At 40.4% G+C, this 22,603-nt stretch overlaps 2 protein-coding genes across 2 annotated transcripts; one reads left to right on the top strand and one right to left on the bottom strand.

The window, feature by feature from the left end:
- The first annotated feature begins 353 nt into the window (after positions 1-353).
- Positions 354-10,580, top strand: si:ch211-163l21.10 (basal body-orientation factor 1). Its single transcript, XM_047346154.1, has 10 exons — positions 354-507; positions 590-842; positions 923-988; positions 2,670-2,750; positions 2,837-2,917; positions 3,997-4,076; positions 5,413-5,557; positions 7,335-7,825; positions 9,332-9,436; positions 10,176-10,580. The coding sequence occupies exons 1-10, from the start codon at positions 464-466 to the stop codon at positions 10,234-10,236; spliced, it is 1,407 nt and encodes a 468-aa protein (XP_047202110.1). The 5' UTR covers positions 354-463; the 3' UTR covers positions 10,237-10,580.
- Positions 10,581-10,728: 148 nt separating this feature from the next.
- Positions 10,729-21,826, bottom strand: aldh6a1 (aldehyde dehydrogenase 6 family, member A1). Its single transcript, XM_047346153.1, has 12 exons — positions 21,577-21,826; positions 18,751-18,792; positions 18,583-18,657; positions 17,995-18,156; positions 17,771-17,849; positions 17,229-17,531; positions 15,860-15,981; positions 15,343-15,532; positions 14,748-14,929; positions 13,941-14,120; positions 12,975-13,073; positions 10,729-11,109 (listed from the first exon to the last, which is right to left on the bottom strand). The coding sequence occupies exons 1-12, from the start codon at positions 21,613-21,615 to the stop codon at positions 11,005-11,007; spliced, it is 1,578 nt and encodes a 525-aa protein (XP_047202109.1). The 5' UTR covers positions 21,616-21,826; the 3' UTR covers positions 10,729-11,004.
- Positions 21,827-22,603: the final 777 nt, after the last annotated feature.

Consider the following 22,603-nt stretch of genomic DNA (forward strand, 5'->3'; position numbering starts at 1 on the left):
ACCTGTTTGTTGGTGAATTGGCGCTACATTAATAAATGTAATTTAATTATGGGGCAAAAGTCAGTGGCCGGGTCCTTACATGCTTCAGTCAAGATGGTTGGTCTAGTTGAAATTATTTCATGCTGTATGTCAGCATAAGTCACGACATGACAAAATAAATGAAATATCTAAACATGCATGTCATAGATTGTATTAAAATTGAAGCTAATTATTGATTTCAATTGTAATTATTTATTTGTATTTTGACCCACTTAAGTGATTATGGATTCATTCATTTAGATGTGCATTTAAGATGTGACCAATATGATTTATTTTTTATTTATTGGACTGAGACACTTTTTAAACCAGGAGAGCATATATAATTCATTAAGCGTCACCATAGCCACAGCCCAACAAACAGGCCTACTAAAAGCAACCATTGCTCACTACAAGAAGGTACCCTGCTTGTTGGACCACATCAATCATGCCTACAACAAAAACCTCCAAAACGAAGCGGGAGAAAGGCGGGTAAGTGTGTTTCTATTTGCTGCGTTTACGTGCAAACAGGAAATTGGGCTGCAGTCGGGATGCGGGTTTCATTCTGTCACAGGAAAGGAAAGAAAAGCTCCAAACATGAGCCTAAATCCGAGAAGGAGCCGGATCTGGAGACGGCCAGAGCCAACGCCGCTCTGTGGGAGCTGAAACTGAAGACCACCGAGCAGGATCTATCTGACTACCGGGGCGCCCACCATAACATGGCCCGCATGAACGAGCAGCTCACCAATCAGCTGTACCGCTCTGAGCAGAACGCTGTGGGCATGACCGGGTATTGGCAGAGAGAAGTAGAAGACCGGGAGGAGAAGGTCAGGAGGTGATGAAGCACATTTAAATTACCAAAGTGTTACGCAAATCAAAAGTTTCCAGTGAATTGTTACTCTCACAGATCAGGATGCTCGAAGATAAACTCAAAACACAAGAGGCCCTTGCACTTCAAAAGAGAAACAAACAGGTTTGTTTTCAGCATTTAGCTTGCTTGTAATACACAGAAAAACTTTATGAAATTAAATGCATAAATTTATAAATGCAAACTATGGTAGTAGTATACAATAATAATATTAATAATGGTAGTAAAACATGGGGGGAACAATGACGCAGTTGGTAGCACTGTTGTCTTAGAGCAAGAAGGTCCTGGGTTTGAATCCCAGGCTGGGGTCTTTCTGCATGGAGTCTGCATGTTGTCCCCGTGCATGCGTGGATTCTCTCCAAGTACTGTGGCTTCCTCCCACAGTCCAAAAACAGCTTAGGTCATATCTTATCCCACCATTTCTTATTCATCATTGGATGACCTGTTGTAACATCAATAAAAATTTTCTAATATTATTTCTTATCACGGTCAATCATAACAGGTGTTCTTTAAAAGAAAAAAAAATAAATCTACAAACACTTCATATTAAAAGCGTTTTCCAGTCCAGTTGCTTTACTGTGCGCATCTTAAACTTGTAGCATCTCAAAAATGTGCTGCGCTGTCTGCTAACAGCTGGTGTTATGTGTAATTATGTTGGCATTCGCCATGTTAAAAAAACAACAACCAAACAAAGGCACCATAAAATAAAATAAAAAAAACAAAGCCTTGCATTCCAAGTGACATGGTCTAATGTTATTTTAATCTATGCCAGTGGCCACATTGAAAAAGCATAATTTAAAAGTGCTTGGTCGGGAAAATACAGAGACGTTGCTGGTCTTGATGTGTTAACCATGCTTCCATTGTCACACAGAATCTTCAGTCTAAAAAGCCCCTCTAGGTTACATAACGCGCACCAAAGGAACTAATTTAGACTCATACCCGCACTGACCTCTGTTTCCCATCATAAAAGCCTGAGCTTTGAAATTCACATGACAGTCAAGTGACAGAAAAACGTTTGCTGGCAGCTGCTTTCCATCTTCCAGTTCTTACTTCATGATAGTAAAACCGAGCTTCTGAGGATGAAAAAAGAGGCATGGTCTGGACCAAGTTAAAACAAACCTATTTCAAACATGTATGGGGCTGTCACATATGTCCCTTTTTATTTAAGAGCTGGAGTTCACTCTTAAAGATGGGACTTTGATGGCGCCTTTTACTTTGCAAGGCGATAAAACGGTTGTATGTGAAAGCCATGAACATGTGAAGATGTTTGGTCAGGCGAATACTTATTCTGTGCACAAGAGGGAAATGCTGATCACTTTCAACCCTAAAGCGGGGATTATTTTTGGAAACCTTACCATATGATGGGTTACATTTGGGGTAAATTAGAAGATGCAAACCGGCTTGTGTAAATACTGCAGCACTGATGTAGACGAACATTTAGAGAGTTATCTGAAGAATAACGATTAGGCTCAAAGCTGTAATCAGATGGTTGATAACCTCTCATTTAGTCGTCATGTCCATGTTTGTGGGTGCGCGTGTTTCCAGTCGTTCATGATTTTGGTCACTTTGTCACATTTTTTCTCAGACTGGCTTCTCCACAGTAGCATCTTAAGACATTTAAGATGAATGATCTGTGAGTAAGTTGGCCTGGGAATTCTGGTTACAGTCTCCTTTCTTTCACAAGCTGAAACGGAGGAGCTTTTGCATCGTCTCCACTGTATAAAGCTTGGTGGTCTTAATTTACCATATGTAACGGTTTTTGTTCTGTTTTGTCATATCTCAAAAGGCTCAAGACTTTCAAATGCTCCAGGACGAAATAAGAATAATGGAGGAAAATGAAGCTCGGTTGGAGAAGGAACTCAATGTTGTGAGGATGCAAAAAACAGGATCAAATGTTTTCAATTTAGAGGTGATCATGATGCAACCAACACTTTTGTCTCTGTTTGCTTGTAGATGAGAAAAAGCATGGACTTTTCAAAGAAAGAACATGAGGAAAACCTAAGGAAAACTGAGGACAACTTCCAAAGAGATAAGGTTTAGACTGTGAAGCACCAATTAGAACTGAAATTTTATTATAATAAATCACTAAAGATTCAGCGCCTTGCAAAGATTTTCAAGTATTGACGTTTTTTCACATTTAGTCACATTTAAACCACAAACATCAATGTATTTTATTGGGATTTTATGTGAGATCCCATCACACAGTAGTGCATATCTGTGAAATGGAAGGAAAATGTAGCATGCATGTGTATTCAGCCCCCTTTATTCTTTTACCCCTAAATAAAATTCACTGCAACCAATTGCGTTCAGAAGCCACCTACTTAGTGAGTCCACCTGTTTGCAATTGAACCTCAGTATCAATCCAGCTGTTTTGTGAAGCCCCCATACATTTCTTAGTGAGCATTAGTGAACAAACAGCAACATGAAGACTTAGGCAGACATGATGCAGACATTTTCGAAGCATTTTCCTAACTATCCTATGCTTTAAAAGTTTCATGGAGGACTGTTCAATCCGTCATCTGAACATGGAAAGGGTTTGGATTATGTGCATTCCTGGAATAAAACCTGTTAGATGCTGCATAAAACTTCAGACTAGGACAGAGGTTCACCTTCCAACAGGATAACGGCCCTAAACATGCAGCCAGAGCTGCAACGGAATGGTTTAGATCAAAGCACATTCATGTGTTAGATCGGCCCAGTCAAAGACCAGACCTAAATTCAATGTTTTTGAACCCACTTTATTCAATCTGACTGAACTTTGAGTTATGATGTTCAAAGCTGGTAAAAACATGTGACTCCTCAGTATTAACCAAATACAACGGTACACTACACTTCTCAGATTTTTATTAAAAAATACTGAAAAATATGTATCATCTTCTCTCCATTTTTATAATCATGCACTACTTTCTGTTGGTCTATCACATAACATCCCAGTAAAACACATCTACGTTTGTGGTTGTAATGTCACAAAATGCAAAGACACACAAGGGGAATTTATACTTTTGCAAAGTTCTTTTGCAAGATCTATTCTTGTTGGGTGAAAACAGACAGTGGTAAAACACAAGGTAAAATATTCCAAGTGGGAGAGTGAAGTTATATAATTTTCCCTGCAGACAAACCTAAAGAGGGAGATGATGGTCCTGTGCAATCAAGAGATAGCCCAGATGAAGCTGGACCACCATGAAGCTATTGTGTAAGTGTGTTTTCAGTGCTGCGATACTAAATTTAAATCCTTTAAAATATCCTGTCAAGCAGAACACAAAGAAAAAATTATTTCTATGTTTAAATATGTGACCAGATTTTATGTTATTTTTTGGATTTGTCATGTTCATGACTGTGTATACTTCCTGAGCCAACTATCACATCTTCATCCATCCCAGAAACGCCTGCAGGAAGCAGACTCTAAAGCATGTGTGGATGACCATAGTTTACCTTTGAGGCTATAGGATGTGTGTCCTGCACTGGCGGTGATGTTTTTACAGCTCATGAAACATCAACGTTGATCCTGGTGTGGCCCTGCCAGCGTGGTCTGAGTGTCCGTAATTGATTTAATTTTTAACTTAGAAGTTAAACAAACCATTCCTGCACCATCTAGGACTTCTTCAAGCCAAGGACAAAAATCTGTGTCATAACCCTAAAGTTAATGTTTCTGTTTCCGTTGGTCTTCTTGACCAGCTCTGTGAATTAACTGTGTTAAGATAAAATCATAAAGTGACACAACAAGACTCATATGAAGGTATTCACAGGGTACCTGCACAGTCTGAAAATGTTTGGAAAAATATAGAATTAGATTTCAGTATTTTCCCATATGAAAAACAAACTAAGAGTAAAAACTAAGACTAAAAATATGTGTACGTGCAGACATCTAAACGTTGTGTCCTTTTTTCTGTATTTTCTTCTTGTGTAATTCTTTTCTTCATTGTGACTTCCTTCCTCATATACTGTTTTTTTGTCCTTTTTTTCTTATTGGGGCCTTTCCTTCCATCCTTCCTTCCCTGTGGCCTCTCTTTCTTGTGGCTTTCCATCCTTCTTGTGTCCTTCCTTTCCTTCCATGTGTCCTCCCTTCTCTTCCCTCTCTGTCTCCTACTCCCCTCCCTCTCTTGTACCTTTCCTTTGTCACCTGCTTGTTTCCTCCCCACTTTATTCCTTGTGTCCCTTATTCCTCTTTCCTTTCTTGTGTCCTTCCTTCTTCCTTCCCTTCCTTTGTTCACTTCTTTGTGTCCTCACTTCCTTTGTTGTCTTCTACCTTCCTTCCTTTCTTGCTCCTACCTCATGTCCTCCCCTGTAAGCTCCTCTAACCTTGCTTGCTTCTTCCATCCTTCCTTCCTTGATGCTCTTTCTTTGTTCTTCCCTATTATGTCCTTCCTTCCTTCCTTCTCTCATCCTTCTCTTATTTTGCTCCTTCTTTGAGTCCTCCCTTCTTTCATTATCTCCTTACTGGAAAAGTCAAGAATTTTTACTTGAAAAATGTAGGAACCTTGTCTTTGTGACCGGTCCTTTTTTTGTTAGATTTTTTTTCTTTCTTTTAGTCAGATGGAAAGGGAATTACACTCTGCATTCAAGGAGCAAGATCGCTTGAATGAAACACTGAAAGCTACAATCCAAAAAGCCGAAGACCTGAAGCAACTGACACATTCGCTGGCTAAGGAAAAGCTCTCACTAACGCTGGAGAAGGTGTGTTTGACCCAAAAGACAGCAAACATCAGCATGACTTTTAAGCAGCAGTCCTTGGAAAGAGATATCTCATGAAAGTCATTTTCAGTCATAAATGTCTTTGTCGGATCTGTCCAGAATATATTTCAGGTGGGGGTTTTTTCCCCTTATGTTGTTTACTTGTGCTGGCCCTGTGTATTTTGTGGTCCAACTCCCACCGACCTCCTGACTGCTCTCCAGCCTCTGAGTGGTCAGTGGTTGCGGCGCGTTTCCACAGGTGTCCGGGTCCAAATTGAACGGCATTTCCCTTGGAGCTCTCTGGCACTGATTTGTTCGGACAAATAAATACTGAGCACATTAATCTCACCTCTGATGACAGCAAATCGCAAGAGGCTTTGGCCACTCACTCAGCAGAACAAGCTACAGCATACATAAATAAATATCCAAAGTTAGGACTGTCTCATTCATGTACAGTTCTGGTCAGAGGTTTACACACTCTCATGGGCATGAGCATCATATTAGTTTGGGATGGTATGAATATACAACTAACAATTTCAATTTATTTCAAAAGCAAGAATTTAGTGTGGATTTTCGCTAATCCACCCAGGCCCAAAAGAATACATGGCATCACTAATATTTAGTTTAATATCCCTCAGCAAGTTGCACCACAACCCCATGCTTTTTTATAGCCATTAACAAGCTGCTGGGTTAGCTTTAGCTGTATACTTGAACATCTTCTAATCCGACATTGGTTGATTTCCTCACGTTCGGCTTTTAAGCACAGTCTACCAATTTCCAATAGGGTTAAGTTAGGGGCCACTCCAGAAGCTTAATGTAAGCCTGCTTTATCCAATCCAAAACCTGTTTTGATGTGTGTTTGACATCATTGTCCTGTTCGAACACCAAAATGTGTCCAGGTTTCAACCATCTGACCCAAACTTCCTTCTCCAATAAGTAGGAAATTGGTTAAGATATTCAAGAACAACTCAGAAACCACCAAGGCTAAAACTTATCAAAAGCTGAAAGATTGTGGAACACCAGTCCCACTTTCCACAGCGAAGTGAGTTTAACATCAACTTGGGCTGAGGGCTGCCAACCAAGAAGAACCTGCTTTAGGAATAAATTAACTTTACTGCTGCCCAATGGGCAAACCAAATGTCTTCAGGAGGAAGGTTTTATGATCAGATGAGACAAAGGTTGAGCTATTTGTCAACAATGATAAGAAGTATCAAACCTAAGAACACTGCACCAGTTGTCAAGCATGGTAGTGGCATCATCATGCTGAGTGTCTATTTCGCAGAATGAAGATGGAATAATGAAGAAGGAGGACTAACTTCAAATTAATCGACTCAACCACAAAGCGACGGATATGTGGTTACCTGGATGCAGTTAGGTGTTCCAGAAGGACAATGATCCTAAACAGACACCAGAACTGGTTTTGGAATAGATAAAGCAGGCTCACATTAAGCTTTTGGAAGGACCTCTGACCTCAGCCCTGTTGAAAATGAATGGATGATGTGCCAGGAAACTTTAATAACAGTAGTCAAATATCCAGCCTGAATGATGCCAGATGCTTTCTCATGGCTGCAAAACGTGTGTGGATGAGAATGAGTGAAATACACCATCAAATCCAATTTGTGCACCTTATTCTTGTTTGTAAAGTCTATTAAAGTGGTTTTTGAATGGCTTAGATTCATAATTAAAAGCCTAAAATTAATATATCAGTCATACTTATGGTGAGTGTATGTAAACTTCGAACTGGCACTGTACTTACTTTGCTTTATGCTCTCTCACCCAGGACATGCTCGAGTCGACGGTTAAGAAGAACACTGCAAAGATAGAAGTAAAAGAAAAAAAGCTGTCTGAAGTCATGGCCAAAGTTACTTCCCTGGAGCTGGCCCTTGGAGAAATCTCCAGAAAACTCGAGCATCAGGAAGAGGAGGAGAAGAGGAACCTGGTTACCATTCAGGCCGGCCAGGTAGAGCTGGACAAACTGCAGATGCTCCTCACCATGCGAGAGAAGGAGATGCAGCATGTCAAGCAGTTGGCGAGGACCATCATAGATAAACGCAGAGAAGTGGAGGTGTTCTTCCATGAAGCGCTGGATCATGTCAGGCAGGAGATTGTTGCCAGCAGACTTCGGTACAAAAAGCAAGCACTTCAGGATTATCAGCAGAAGTTTAGAGAGGCCACAGCTAGGATGATAAAGTTCCCACCCATCCGTACCTTTAATAAAAGTCCCAACAGTAACAGTTACCTTTATGCAGACATGGAGGCAGCTGCACAAGGGTACATCCACTTCCTTTTTTATTGATTTCCATGACTTGTATCACAGTGATTTAATCTGTTTATTTCCCATGTATGCTAAACTAAATTTAAATGTATTTTAGTGGGATTTGATGAGATAAACCAACCAAAATAGTCTATAAATGTGAAGTAGAATGGATTTATTTCTTTACAAATAGCTGAAACAATAATAAGAAAAGCCTCTGTACATGATGATACTGCCACCACCATGTTTCCCTGTGGGGATGGTGTTCTCAGAGTGACATCCAACATTAGTTTTTTCACCACATGTAGCATTTTGGATGTAGGCCAAAAACAATTTTGGTCTCATCTGACAAGAGTACATTCTTCCACATATTACCTCAAGATTTTTTGTATCTAACTGCCAACTGGACAGCTTATTGCTATGGGTTTTGAAAAAAATACGATTGAGATAAGAATTAATAAACTCAAATTTATCATGTTTTCAAACCTCCAAAAGGGAACTTTTGCTTTCTGAACATTTTTTTCACCATGAGATCATTCATAGGTCCTGCTGCCTTTTTGGTGAAGGTTAAGTTGTAATTAATGGATTGGCGACCTGCCCAGGGTGTACCCTGCCTCTCGCCCGTAGACTGCTGGAGATAGGCACCAGCTTCCCCATGACCCACTATGGAAGAAGCGGTATAGAAGATGAATGAATGGAATTATTCAGCAGTATTCATTTTTGTGAGGATCCGACTCCATGCAGCGTTTTATACCCCCAAAAGACTGAGAAACTTTAAAAAAAAATGTATGTTCACTTTTTATTGTCATTGCAAAATATGGCATAAATGTTAAGTCGATATCATCGATTGTGACTTTCAGCAACGGCTTTGTTTGCCACTGGTCCATAAAGGCCAGATTTGTGTGGCGCGTGACTGAGAATTGACACATTCTTGCACCTGAGCAGAGGATATCTGCAGCTCCTCCAAAGTTACTAATAGCCACTTAGCTGCTTCCCTGGTTAATCCTTTCTTTCCATCGCCTGTTTACTACTGTCACATATTAGAGCAGTTGGCTGCAATGGGTTTCATTTGGGGACTGTAGCGCTTTCTGATATGGGTGATATAGCTCTTCCCTCAGGCTGCCAATCTGACTGGGCAAGGCAAAAGTCCTCAAAAAAAACAACAACAAACAAGTTTTTTACTGCTCATTGGCATGTTCAGTCCATCAAAGTGGAGTGGGCACCACCCTGTGTTGTGGACAGTGTGATCATAAGAAGAACTGTATCACTAAATTCTTTACAACACGCTTTGAGATTCATGAAATCTTTTTCTACAAACATTTCCTGCTTTTTTGGCATCAAGACATACTGAAACAGTTTTCAGATATTTGTGTAAAATGTTTTTAATGGTTTTTTTTTTCTTTCCACTTCTCTACCCTGAAAATGCCAATGAAATACATTGAACGTTGTGATTGTAATGTGAGAAACTTGAAGAGCCATGAATTATTGAAAAGCAGTTCTGATTTGTCTTCTGTTGTCTGAAGGTCTCATTCTCCAAGCAGCGAGGTCCACATGTCTCATCTCACATGGGAGCAGAAGGAAAAAGTGCTCAGCCTTCTCTTTGCTAAAATGAATGGACAGACGGAAAGGTAATAAAACATCCCTCATAAGTGGCTTGTGTTTCACACAGCTAAACTATTATTGGGAATTGTGCTCACTGCCTACATTAAAATCCATTTGTTTTCCTCTAAAATGAACCAAAAACTTCTGCATCAATTAACTCCGAAGAACAAAGTGCCCTGACACCATGCAGTTAGCTCAAATTGAAACTGCTGACTCCTCCCTCCTTTTAATGCCTTAAACAGCCATTTTCTCGGCAGAAGAGGATACCATAAAACATAAGTTAGGCTTCGACCAATTTTCTTTTCCATCCAACTGCTTAAAAAGAATGAAGAGTCTGGGCACAATAGTAAAAATAGGCCCGGCCACAGAGTCGTGTGCTTGGAAACAAACATCTGGTCCTGACAATTTTTTTCTTCCAGCTCATTGGTCTCCTCTTCACGTGCATAAGCAGTTTATTTTGTTCTTTGAACGCTTGTGGTCGGAGAGCAGATGGTAACATGATTTTCAGAGACGATTGTGCAGGGGATCTGATCACATGGGATAAAGCAGGAAAGACGGGAAGTATATTCATGTCAGCAGTGGTCTGGCATCCAGTCTGAACATTTGGTAAATTGAGACAATCAGTAAGCAATGTCCAAATCTGGTTGACCCAGAGTAACCCCATTAGGGCCGCCTGCAGGTCAGAGCGAAAAGACACTATTGGGTTATAAAACATGGTTTTTCATCTCAGTGTTAACGGCAATTTCCTGCATTTTCCCCTGATAGGAAGGTCTGCAGGGCTATGGATCTGTGCGCTTCCAGCAAGGAGCAGAAATGGGCTTTTTGACACCAAAATTGCACAAAGTAAAAAAACATTGTACCTCATCTGTGCAATTTGGAAAGCCTGTGCAGATTTACTGGTCCCACATCACATGTTTATCAGGAAGAGCAGTGGCTGCGAGAACATCAGTGACTACATGTGATTTATCAAGACAGTTCGCATTTTAGCATCGCAAAGTGATGATTGTCCTCCAGAATTAGAGAGGAGCTCTGCGGGGCGCTCAACGGACCCCAGGCGCCAAGTACATTCTGCCCTCAACCTCAAACAGCGTGTCGGATACGCACCACACCACAGGAGCTCAGTGCAGTTCTCATTGCATCTCAAAACCGTGTCTTTGAGTTGTGGGTTTCCAGAGGAGTGTCAGTCAGCCGTACAGCAGAGTGCAAAATGTGGATTTGTTTTTATTTCAACTATTTTACAATGTATGTGGTTTTAGTTGTGTATTTTATGCATACATCGAAAACAAATTCTGGTTGCCTCCGTGAAAAGACAAGAATCTTTTGGGAACCAACAAGATTTATTAGAGTTTCCTCTTCTGCACAGATCTTCAGACATTCACCCAGCATCTATACACCCCCTGGTGTGTTTTATTATCTAATGTTTTAGTCATGTAAAGCCTTGTAAACTTGCCTTATACACAGAGTTCACATATGAAGTCTTTAAAATGGGTCTTATTTCACAACATTTATCTATCTATGAACATATACTGTGAGTGTGATTTCTCTGTGGAAGAAAACTTGAAGTTACATCAGAAGCACTTGACAGATGAACCCTTCAGCGTCCCATTGTTGGCATGGTAACAGCAGGGCTTTTCAAGGTAGCATCTTCAGCTTTCCATTGTGAGGTTATAGTTTTGATCTGTGTGTAAAACTGGATGCCCTACAAAGAAAAAAAGTGAAATAAAATATTACTGCTTGAGGAAAACAAAATTGTACTGCCTGAAGTTTTTCACGTCTCATAACGACCTTTGACCTTGTACTTTAGTGATAGACCAACCCAAAAGCAGCACACAACTATGAACTGGAAGGAAAAGAATGCATGGTTTATGCCTTTTTAGAGACACATATTTGAAAAGTGCTTGGTGCATTTGTATTCAGCCCCCCGTGTCAATATTTTTTAGAACCACCTTTTGCTACGATTACATCTGCAAGTCCTTTGGGGTACGTCTCTACCAGCTTTGTACACCTAGAGAGAGAACCGTTTGCCCATTCGTCTTTGCAAAATCTCTCAAGTCCAGTTGGACGGAGAGCATCAATGAACATCAGTTTGTATGTCCTCCCAAGATACATTCCCACAGCATGATGCAGCCACTACCATGTTTCACAGTACAGATTGTTTGCAATTTTGGTCTCATCTGATACACCTTCAATGTGTCCCCCTACATGACTTTAAATTGGAATTATGGCTTTGGTCAGTGAAAAAGGCCAGACTGATCCTGGCAGTTCCAACCCACTCATTGCATGACAAATTTAAGCCGTTTCCATCCAAATGCAAAGCTTCAGATATTGTTTTATAACTTAATCCTGCTTTAATATTCTCCATAACTTTCCCTCTGACCTGATTGCTGTGTTTCTTAGGTCTTCATGTATGGAAGCAAATCGTTACCATATTTCAAATGAAAAAGCATTTTCAGAAATGCTTTTTCATTTTAAGAATGTGGTTGCATTGTTTGACCCATAAATTAAATTAGTAATCAATAATCCTATTTGCATTTTAATTTTCTTCTTCAAGACTGCTCATTCTTTCACTTAATTAAAATGAAAAAGAAAAAGACATTTGAGATTTATTTTTCAAGATGTACCCCAGCAAATAGATACCAAAATTCAATTTGAAATGTAAAATTTAAAAAGCATTTCCAGAAATGCTTTTTCATTTTAAGAATGTGGCTGCATTATTTGACCCATAAATAAAATTAGTAATCAATCATCCTATTTGCATTTTCTTCTTCATGACTGCACATTTTATGCCATGCAGTACTTTGCGGGCAGACCATGAAAACGAAAAAGCAATGTCTGCTTTGTTTTCTTTTTGATTATGGCATAAAATGTGCAGTCATGAAGAAGAAAATGCAAATAGGATTATTGATTACTAATTTTATTTATGGGTCAAACAATGCAGCCACATTCTTAAAATGAAAAAGCTTTTCTGGAAATGCTTTTTCATTTTCAAATTTTACATTTCAAATTGAATTTTGGTATCTATTTGCTGGGGTACATTTTGAAAAATAAACCTCAAATGTCTTTTTCATTTTAATTAAGTGAAAGAATGAGCAGTCTTGAAGAAGAAAATTAAATTGCAAATAGGATTATTGATTACTAATTTAATTTATGGGTCAAACAATGCAACCACATTCTTAAAATGAAAAAGCATTTCTGAAAATGCTTTTTCATTTGAAATATGGTAACGATTTGCTTCCATATTCATGATGATGCTTCTGCACCAATGTTCTCAAACAAATCTCTGCGGCCTTCACAGAACAACTGGATGTATACTAAGATTAATTTACACTCAGGTGGACTCTATTGACTAAATTAGGTGACTTCTGAAGGAAACTGGTCTTTCATTTAGGGGTATCAGAGTAAAAAGAGGGCTAAATACAAATGGACACATCCTATTAAAACCCAATAAAATACATTGAAGTTGCTGTTGTAAGGTTATAAAAGGTTGTAACATGATTAAAGCATCTGTACCATCTGTACCTTAGCTTTGTGTTTTTTCTTTTTTTTTGTTTAAATGAGTCTTACCTGTTTTCCGTAGAAGTTGGTGTCCCCTCTGAAGGATCCTCTCGATCCAGTGAAAGAGAACATGGGGAGCGGAACGGGGATGGGCACATTGACTCCAACCTGCACACAAACAAGCATTGTCCCTTTCATTTCCATAAGTGTAAGTTTCGTAAAACATTTCCAAGAACCCAAATTGCTAGGATGAGCGAGATGCAGCGGACATAAAGATGTGGTGTGCTTGTACTTGTTGAAAAAACAAGCCTACATGATCGTAGTAAACAAAGCTGAACCTGCGGCTTGCATCTGCTGCTTTGAAAACACAGTATGCCCTTATTAGAGGGATGAAAAGCTAAATAAAACATTCGGTTTTCAAAACTCCAGAGCCATGGTTGGTTTAGGATGTTTGAAACAGCAGGAAGAAGTTTGGACGCACTGATGCCTTTTGGCGAAGGTGCGAAAAAAGTAGATGTTTGTTGCACAGAGGTTTTGGAGAGCAGCGCAGCACATGGCCTGCACAACATTCCCCGACATGTGAACAGCAAACACAGGGCATAACCAGGCTCCACAGGCAAACAAGCAGGGTGAAGGCTGGCCATATTTATGCAGGTCTGCTGAACATAGCCCCTGGAATCCCTTTTGAGTTTTAATTTGAGAATTCCCTGTTCTGGATGTTACCTGGAAAAATATGTCTGTACTCCTCTGTTTGCCTTTAACACACATGTTTGCTTTATCTATTTGGAGTCCCGGATGGTGGGTAAATGGAGAGAACAGGGTTGCCCGAGGTGTGTATTTTAGGTGAGGAGCAAACAAGCAGATACGTGACATGGAAATTGTTTTTTTCTTTTTTTTTTAAATATGTGAAGATTTTCAAAAAGAAATATGATGTGCTCCCCGCTGCTAGAGATGCAACACAGACATGGCAGAGTGATGTGAATGCCCTCTTTCTCCGTGGACAGAGGGGCACATTTGGAAACTGCAGCCACTCACCTGGCCCACGTCCACCTCGTGAGTGTATTTGCGTGCTGTGGCGCCGTTTGTGGTGAAGATGGCCGTGCCGTTGCCATATGGGTTCTTGTTGACCAGACAGATGGCATCGTCAAGACTGTCTGCCTCAAGGACAATCAGGACAGGGCCGAAGATCTCCTCCGTGTAGCACTTCATCCCAGGCTGAAAGAGGCACAGAAGAAACATTTCAAAAACAGTATTCAGACACTCGCAATAGGTATTCACACTCTGAATTCTTCAACATTTTGTTGTGAAAACCACAAACCTTCAATTTATTTGGTTGGGTTTTTATGTAATAGAACAACACAAGAAGTGGCAGAAAAACGATCCATAGATTTCAACAAATTTTCTGAAGATCTAAAAATTGTGGTGAGCTTTTAATTTGTTTTCAGCCCCCTTTACTTGGATACCCCTAAATAAAATTCCATGCAACCAACTGCTCGGAGATGGCACCATCTTTATGATGAAATGATGAACAGAGCTAACAGACAGCAACCCTATACCAAAAGACAACACTGGAACAGTTTGGATCAAAGCATATTCATGTATTAGAATGTCCCAGTCAAAGTCCAGACCTAAATCCCATTGAAAATCAGTTGGAAGACTTAAAAATTGATGTTCACAGCTGGTCTCTACCTGTGACTAAACTATTCTGTTGGTCAACTGCATGAAATCCAAATAAAATACACTGACGTTTGTGGTTCGGACAAAAAGTTAATAGTTTGAAAACTTTTACAAGGTACTGTAAATAGATCTGCTGTCTGCTTTTAAATGTAGAGCCCCACATACTGTGACTTTGCTGATGATGGTGGGGCCGACGAAGTTGCCACTTTCGTAACCTTTGACCTTGACGTTTCGGCCATCGAGGAGAAGTTGAGCTCCTTCGTCCACTCCGCTCTGGATCAGACTGCAGACTCTGTCCCTGGCTTGTGGAGAGATCAGGGGCCCCACATCTGCGCCAGGCTGGTCCCCTAGCAGGGCCCCAAAAATAAGAAGGTGTAACATTACACGTCACGCCACATTAGCTCCACTGACAATCACATTTATCTTTCACCACCAACACAGGTAGGTGGTGGAGGACCCTGAGATGCTCCGCTGTTAAACAGATACAGGCATAACCAATCTTCATTTTACCTCACATCAACTTTTTATTCAAAGGATTTGATGGTCAAAAACCACCATTTAGTTCTGGCCCGCAGATCTGGCCACAAATTTTCAGCATGACTGCCTCGACAAACCCTGTGCTTTCAGCTGATTCCAAAAGGAAATTACAACAGAGCATCAGGCGAGAGGTGAGGTTAGGGCGGCGTGGGTGGCCCCGGTCCGGCTAAACCAAAGGGCCCCTTGGAAGAGTGGGCTTCTTGAAAGGCAGAGGGTGCGGTACCTGCGTTTACTCGCAGAGCCTTGGCACGCTCCACCAGCTCCGGCAGCCAGCTCCGCGCCTCGCCCACCAGGATGGCCGTGGATAGGGCCATGCAGCGCTGTCCCGCTGCCCCGAACGCAGCTCCCACAAGCTGATTCAGAGTGTTCTCCTTGTTGGCATCGGGCATTACCACACCATGGTTCTTGGCGCCCTGCAGTACACCAGACGTGGTTAACCTTCAGTTGTTTGATCTCCACTACAGAAGCTTTTTTGTGACAAATAGGATTATTATTCTAAACAAAATGTGGGTAAAACTCTATTGTAAACATGCTGAAAATGTTGGTTTGTGTGTGTAATGACACAAATAAAATTATCCCTTTTCCACAGCTGTAATTTATTTTTCCACACTCATCAGTACATTTGAAAGTCCATGTAATATGGACAGAATGGGCAAAAACATGTCAAAGAATCTGTTGGGCAATGCTGCCACCTCCTGGGCATAAGCAGCAAGTTTGATCACTTTAATTATTGCACTCACCATGTTGGATTGGACTCTTTTGCCATTTTTAGAGCCTCTTTCATAAATATACTCCCCAGCTTGGTTTGAGCCGACAAAGCTGATGGCCTTGATGGCTGGGTGGTCACAGATGAAATTCACAGCTGAGGCAGAAAGATGTCCAGTTATCAGCCAAATTATTTAATTAAGAATGAAAAAAAATATTTCCTTTCTACAGATTTCTCATGTTTTTGCTTTCTTTAATCAAACTACAATATTCACTGGCAATGTGTGAAAACGTAATCCCCCCTCTACCCTTGTTAAATCATGAAATAACTGCAATTAACTGAATCTTTATTTCAGTTTCACAACCCACCCTCAGGCCTGATTACTGCCTGGCCAGCATAATCAAGAAATCACTTTAAAAGAACCTCTATGACAACACAAAGTAGGCTAAAGATATCAATAATATAATATAACACACTTTATTCCCCCTCTAAAGAAATTCAAGAACAGGTGAGAAACAAAGTCATTGGCATCCAGCAGTCTGAAAAGAGTTACTAAGGCATTTCTAAGGCTTTGGGACTCCAGAGAACCACACTGAAAGACATTATTCACAAATGGAGAAAACATGGAAAAGTGGTGAACCTTCGGATTACTCAAAGAGCCCATCAACTCATTCAGGAGGTCACAAAAGACCCCAGGACAACATCTAAAGAACTTGATGTCTAGTTAAGAAGAGTTAAGATCAGTGTTCATGACTGGACAAAAAAAGGCATCAATGGGGAGAGTTTAAAGGTGGAAACCACCACCTCTCACATTCCCCCCAAACACATCTTGATCGTCTTGATGATCACTTTTGGGAAAACATTCTGTGGACTGAAAAGGGAAAAGTGGAAGTCTTTGGACTTGTTTGTGTGCTTTGGATTAAAGCACCCATTGAACTTCTGAATGAGTCAAAAAAATAATGTATGTTTTAGAGTGGCCCATTCAAAGTCAAGACTTAAATCTATGAATAAGTGATGTAAAAGACTCATCGTCAGTTATCGTAATCACTGGGGGGCACTGTTGCCAGCATGGGTGCCACAACCAGTTATTAGGTTTAGTGGGTAACTACTTTGACACATGGGGCCACATTTGTTTGGATAGCTTTTTCCCTTAATATATTAAATCTCTATTTGAAAATTGTATTTCGTTTTTGTTCATGTCATCTTTGTCCAATATAAAAAAAATTTTGATGATCTGAAACCTTTAAGTGTGACAAGAAAAGCAAAAACAGTAGAAAACTGTAATGGGACAAACACTTTTTCACAGCGCTAAAAATATTTTATAAAGAAGAAAAACCATGAATTAAATGTAATGAAAGAGGTCATATTCAGTCATATTACAGGTAACATAAATCAGCTCTCACCAGCATGCTGCCCATGTATGACGTTCAGAGTCCCGTCTGGAGCACCGGCGTCCTGCAGCATCTTGGCCAGCAGCATGGTGCAGGTCGGCACACGCTCTGACGGCTTCAGCAGGTACGTGTTGCCGCACACCATGCCCATAGGGAACATCCACAGGGGGATCATGGCGGGGAAGTTGAAGGGGGCGATGCCGGCACACACACCGATAGGAAGACGGTAGGTGTAGGTATCCATATCCTTGGTGATGGAGGGCAGGGTTTCACCGAGCATCAGAGATGTGATGCTGCAGGCATGCTCCACGACCTCTGCAAGAAATAAACAAGGAAACAACAGCAACAGATGATGTAGTCCATCTCATCTGTGGTTGAAACATGACAAAAGTATGCAAAGTTTTTTGCAAGTGACTGTATATTTGCTATGCATATAGTCAACGTTCTTCCTTTTTAAGCACACACTGACCTATAGGTTGTCACGGCCAAGGTACACTGGATGGACCATAAGTTAAAAAGCAACCAAGGTCCATGTATGCGTCAGATAAACTTACGCAATCCTCTGAACACGTCTCCTTCTGCATCTGCTAGGGTTTTGCCCTGTTCCAATGTGATGGACTTGGCAAGTTCTTTCTGAAACACAACCAGAAGTTCAGCTCAAGAGTCACTGGCATGACCCCAGTCCATTTGGACCCCACCTCACCAGAATATAATTCTGAACATGCTGTTGAGCTGATTATTTTAGGGCACTTCACACTGTACAATCTTCTTTACTCACAATGTTATCCTTGATAAGCTGCTGATAGCGCAGGAAGATCTGCTGCCGAGACAACACAGAAGTCTCAGACCAGGAGCGAAAGGCTCTGGAGCACGAGTCTACAGCAGCCAACATCTCCTCCTGGGTGGCTTTGGGGACACGGGCAATTACTTCATTGGTAGCCTGCAAGAAATAGGAAAACAGGTAACAATTAGTTTAACTATATAACTTCCCCTTCAGGGGAACTGCCGATGAAATACTGAAAAACATGACATTTTTTCTTCCTAAGAACTAAAACTAAGAGCTCCCCCCGTTTTCATTTTTTTTCTACCAACACTATGTTCATTTATGCACTTTTTTCAAATTTAATAACAATCAAATAAAGGTTGGGAACATATGCTTTGATGCATGAATCTGCAGCTCACTTTTTCCTCGTTTATGTGCTTTAGTCTTTAAGATAAAAAAAAAAAACAACAAAACAAATCAGAATTGATTAAAATCGGAGATGACAAAAGAAATACCAGAAACTGGTACCGGCCAGTTAAAGCCTGATCAGTACATTTCTACAAATAATTCACCAGTAGAAGTAGAGGAAGGTACAATACTTACAGGATTGTGAATATCAAGCCATTCTGAGGATTTGGATTCTACAAATTTCCCATCGATGAAGAGTTTAACAGTTGGCTGCAAAGAGACAGATACAATCCATCACATCCATGCATAACATATGGTATCAAAATGAATTAGATACACAAATATGGATGTGCTTTCACTCACCACTGAGGAGGAGTAGCACAAACGGCCAGCTTTAAGATGGACCTGTTAAAAATGTATATAAAGTATTTATCATTGGTTTATGAAAAATTATAAAAGGCAATGTAGTTTGTATATTTAGGGAATGTGCATATTCTAGAATTGCACTGCTCAAGGTGGCAGCACATTGGAATTGCTCTATTACTTTCATTCTGATATATTCCTTTTAGGAACTCTAATTACTCATGGTGGATAAACATTGATGTATTTAGATGATTATGCTCTCCGGTATCGGATGCTTTGCAGCTGGAAGGATTTTTGCTGATGCCTACTTTTACTTTTATACATTTGTTATGATGCATAACCATAGCAATAAGGTGTTTGTTTGTTTTTTACGACCACGAGCAGCTGATTAATATCTCAAAAGCTCAAATAATACTTCAACTACAACCCCAAATCCATGATGAGTTGAAAAAGAGGTGGCATGGATGCAGAGCAGGAGCAAAAAGAAGAGAGAGAAGGAGGATGTTCAAACCATCTCTTCCATTGATTATGATGGGCAATGTGAGATCGTTGGGAACTTGTGAACAACAGAGGGAGTAAACCAGGACATGTTACTGTGAAGGGTCCTCTCTGCAGTCCAGATATTGAACTGTTAGTAAGTTTTCATCCATATTATTTACCCAGAGAGTACACCAGTGTTATTTTGGCAACAGTTTACATTCCGCCATCAGCTGTTGCCAACACAGCATGTGATGTCATCAGCTCAGTTGTTTCTAAGCTACAGATACAACACCCCAATGCATTTTTGGCAATATCTGGTGCTACACTTCCAATGTTTCAAGAGTTTTTCAGCTGCTCTACTAGAGAAAACAAAATGCTGGATTTGTTTTAAGCAAATGTCAGGGACTTGAACATCTCTAAACCAAGACGTCCTCTATGCAAATCAGATCACATTCTTGTTTTTCTCTTCTCAAAATATAAGCTCCTTGTTCAGAGGCAACCTGTAATAAAGAGAACTGTGAGAAGATGGTCACAGGAAGCTGAAGAAGCCCTGCGAGGTTGCTTTGAGGCTACAGACTGGGACGCACTGTACCAGCCACATGGAGAGGACATCAATGCCATGACTGAATGTAAACTAACTAATGTGAACTTCTGTGTGGATAACATCATCCCCACCAGAATGGTGAGGTGCTTCCCCAATAACAAACACTGGGTCACCAGTGACTTGAAGGACCTGCTTAACAAGAAAAAAAGAGCCTTCAGAGAGAGAGACAGAGAATTATTGAGGAGTTTACAGAAGCAACTTAAAGTCAAGATAAGAGACAGCAAGGAGGAGTACAAGAAGAAGCTGGAGAGCAAGCTCCAGCAAAACAATATCAGAGACGTGTGGACAGGGATGAAGAAGATCACAGGCTTCAAGCAGAAGAATGATCAGACCGATGGAGGTCTGGACACAGCCAATGAACTGAACACATTCTTCAATAGGTTCAGTTCAGAAACAAGCTCAGCATCCTCCTCTCCTGCTCACAGCCAAACAGACATTCCACCCTCCTTTGACCCACAGCTTTCCTGTCACACCTCAAATGTTTTATCTTCCACCTCAGTCATGGACCCTTCTGCTTTTACATGTTTGTCTTCAACCAAATCAGAAGATGCTGATGCTCCCTTTGCTTCCCCCTTCCACCTGTGTGTCTCAAGAAGTCAGGTGAAGACGCAACTGGAGAGACTGAACTAGAATTAGGTTGAAGGTCCAGATGATGTCAGCCCTAGAGTCCTGAAGGAATGTGCAGAGCAGCTCTGTGGGATTCTGCGGCACCTCTTCAACCTTAGCCTGGCCCAGAAGAAGGTTCCAGTGTTGTGGAAGACCTCCTGTCTTGTTTCGGTACCAAAGAAAACTCACCCATCAGTCCTCAATGACTATAGACCTGTTGCCCTGTAATCACACTTCATGAAGGTCATAGAGAGAGACCCCTCTCCCCCCCCATGAGTTTGCTTATCTCTGTGGAGTTGGAGTTGAAGATCCCATCATACACCTGCTTCAACAAACCCACTGTCATCTGTCTAATTTGCTTTGTCAGAAACTCCAGAAGACTCAGGTGGAGGCCACAACAATCTCCTGGATCAAAGACTACATGACAAACAGACCACAGTTTGTGAAACTGAAGGGTTGTGTGTCTAACCAGGTAGTCAGCAGCACAGGAGCTCCACCATTTCTTTTCACTCTGTACACCTCACACTTCCAGTTAGAGGCTTCTTCAGATGTGCTGTAAGACAGACCGCTACAGGAGATCCTTCCTGCCCACAGCTGTCAGCATCTACAACGGATCTTTGAAGAAACCTGCATAATACAAGCTACAACAACATTTAATTTCCCTTTGGGATTAATAAACTATTTTTGAATTTGAACTGAATTTGAATTTGAGTTAGAATAACCAGCTAATTCCTCCTGCAGCTTGCTGGAGCACAAGATTAATAAGCAACTACAAAGTGCATGGTGAAAAGGGGACAAAGTCAAACCGAGTTGAGTGGACTGGGAGAATAAAAGCAGATCTGAAGCTAGAACTTTATTAGTGCCACTGACAATGCAACTGGCTTAAACATGTTTACCATCACACAAATAAAACTATGCATCTTCAAGAAGCCTACTGTTTAAAATTAGGAGAATATTTGCTCATTTATAAATGTCAAATAAAGGGAAAAAAATAGAAAATAAACCATGCTTCCTTAACTCAATCGATAATGCACATATGCTACTGCACATGAGAATGTAACTTTGTAAACAATGACAGATGAAATGCCTGCGTGGCTTTTAACAGATATAACTTATTTAGCAGATTTAAGGCTCACCTTGGTTCTTAACACCGATCTTAATGCTAATGCCGCCATGGTGAACTGGTTTTGCCCGAAAAGGACCTGAGTTCACAGATTCTGCAGGTAGCACGATGGTCAAGAGTACTCAGAAATCTCCCTCACAGACATGGATTACCTTCGGACGGCTTCTGATCAAACTCGAAGCTCACTATTGGTCAACATGTACACACGCCCACAAATAAAGGCCCATGATTGGTCTCATTGCTGAACAACCTGTCCAATCAATATTTTGTGTGGCCTCAGCTTTATTAGTCGCCTAACTATTGGATAAACAAGAAAAACTCAACGGAGACCATAGAACAGAAGACGCCTTTTTGACGCCATTGGCTTCATCATCCAGTAGGAATGATACGTTAACGTGACGGCCATATTGTGTGTGGCAATTTCGCCCTGACAAACGAGTTAAAACATACTTAAAAACTGACTTTTCTGAATAAAATAAACGATCAAGTTTACATTTGACAAAATCTGATCAGTGTTTTTTGTTTATAACTTTACGCGTTCATTTCAGTTCTAATAATGAAGGTCATTTAGACAAAATGACAAAATATTTGTAAATTTAAATAAAACTGCAAAAGAACAGAATGTGCTTAAAATACACATAAACATACCTTAATTTACATCTGACCTGTTTCCTTGTCCTCGCTCAAGAAAAGCATTCCCATCGCATTATGAAGCCACCACCATGTTTTGGAGTAGGGATTATGTGCAAGGAAATGTTAAATTATTATAAATAATTTTTATATAATTTATAAACAATATTCAGCTATTTTGCTTTGGATACAATATCTAATATCTAAAACCCTTTAAAGAATTTGCTAGTAGAATTACTACTACTGCTACCGCTACTACTACTACTACTACTACTAACAATAATAATAATACAGCAATATAATATGTGTTATGCATTTGAGAATTATGCATATGCATTTGTACTGTATGGCAAACAAATATAAATTATACCAGAAAACATGTCATACAATTATATGTTATTTGCTGCAGA

This window comes from Girardinichthys multiradiatus, chromosome 19 (assembly GCF_021462225.1).
Source record: "Girardinichthys multiradiatus isolate DD_20200921_A chromosome 19, DD_fGirMul_XY1, whole genome shotgun sequence".
Taxonomy (NCBI): Eukaryota; Metazoa; Chordata; class Actinopteri; order Cyprinodontiformes; family Goodeidae; genus Girardinichthys; species Girardinichthys multiradiatus.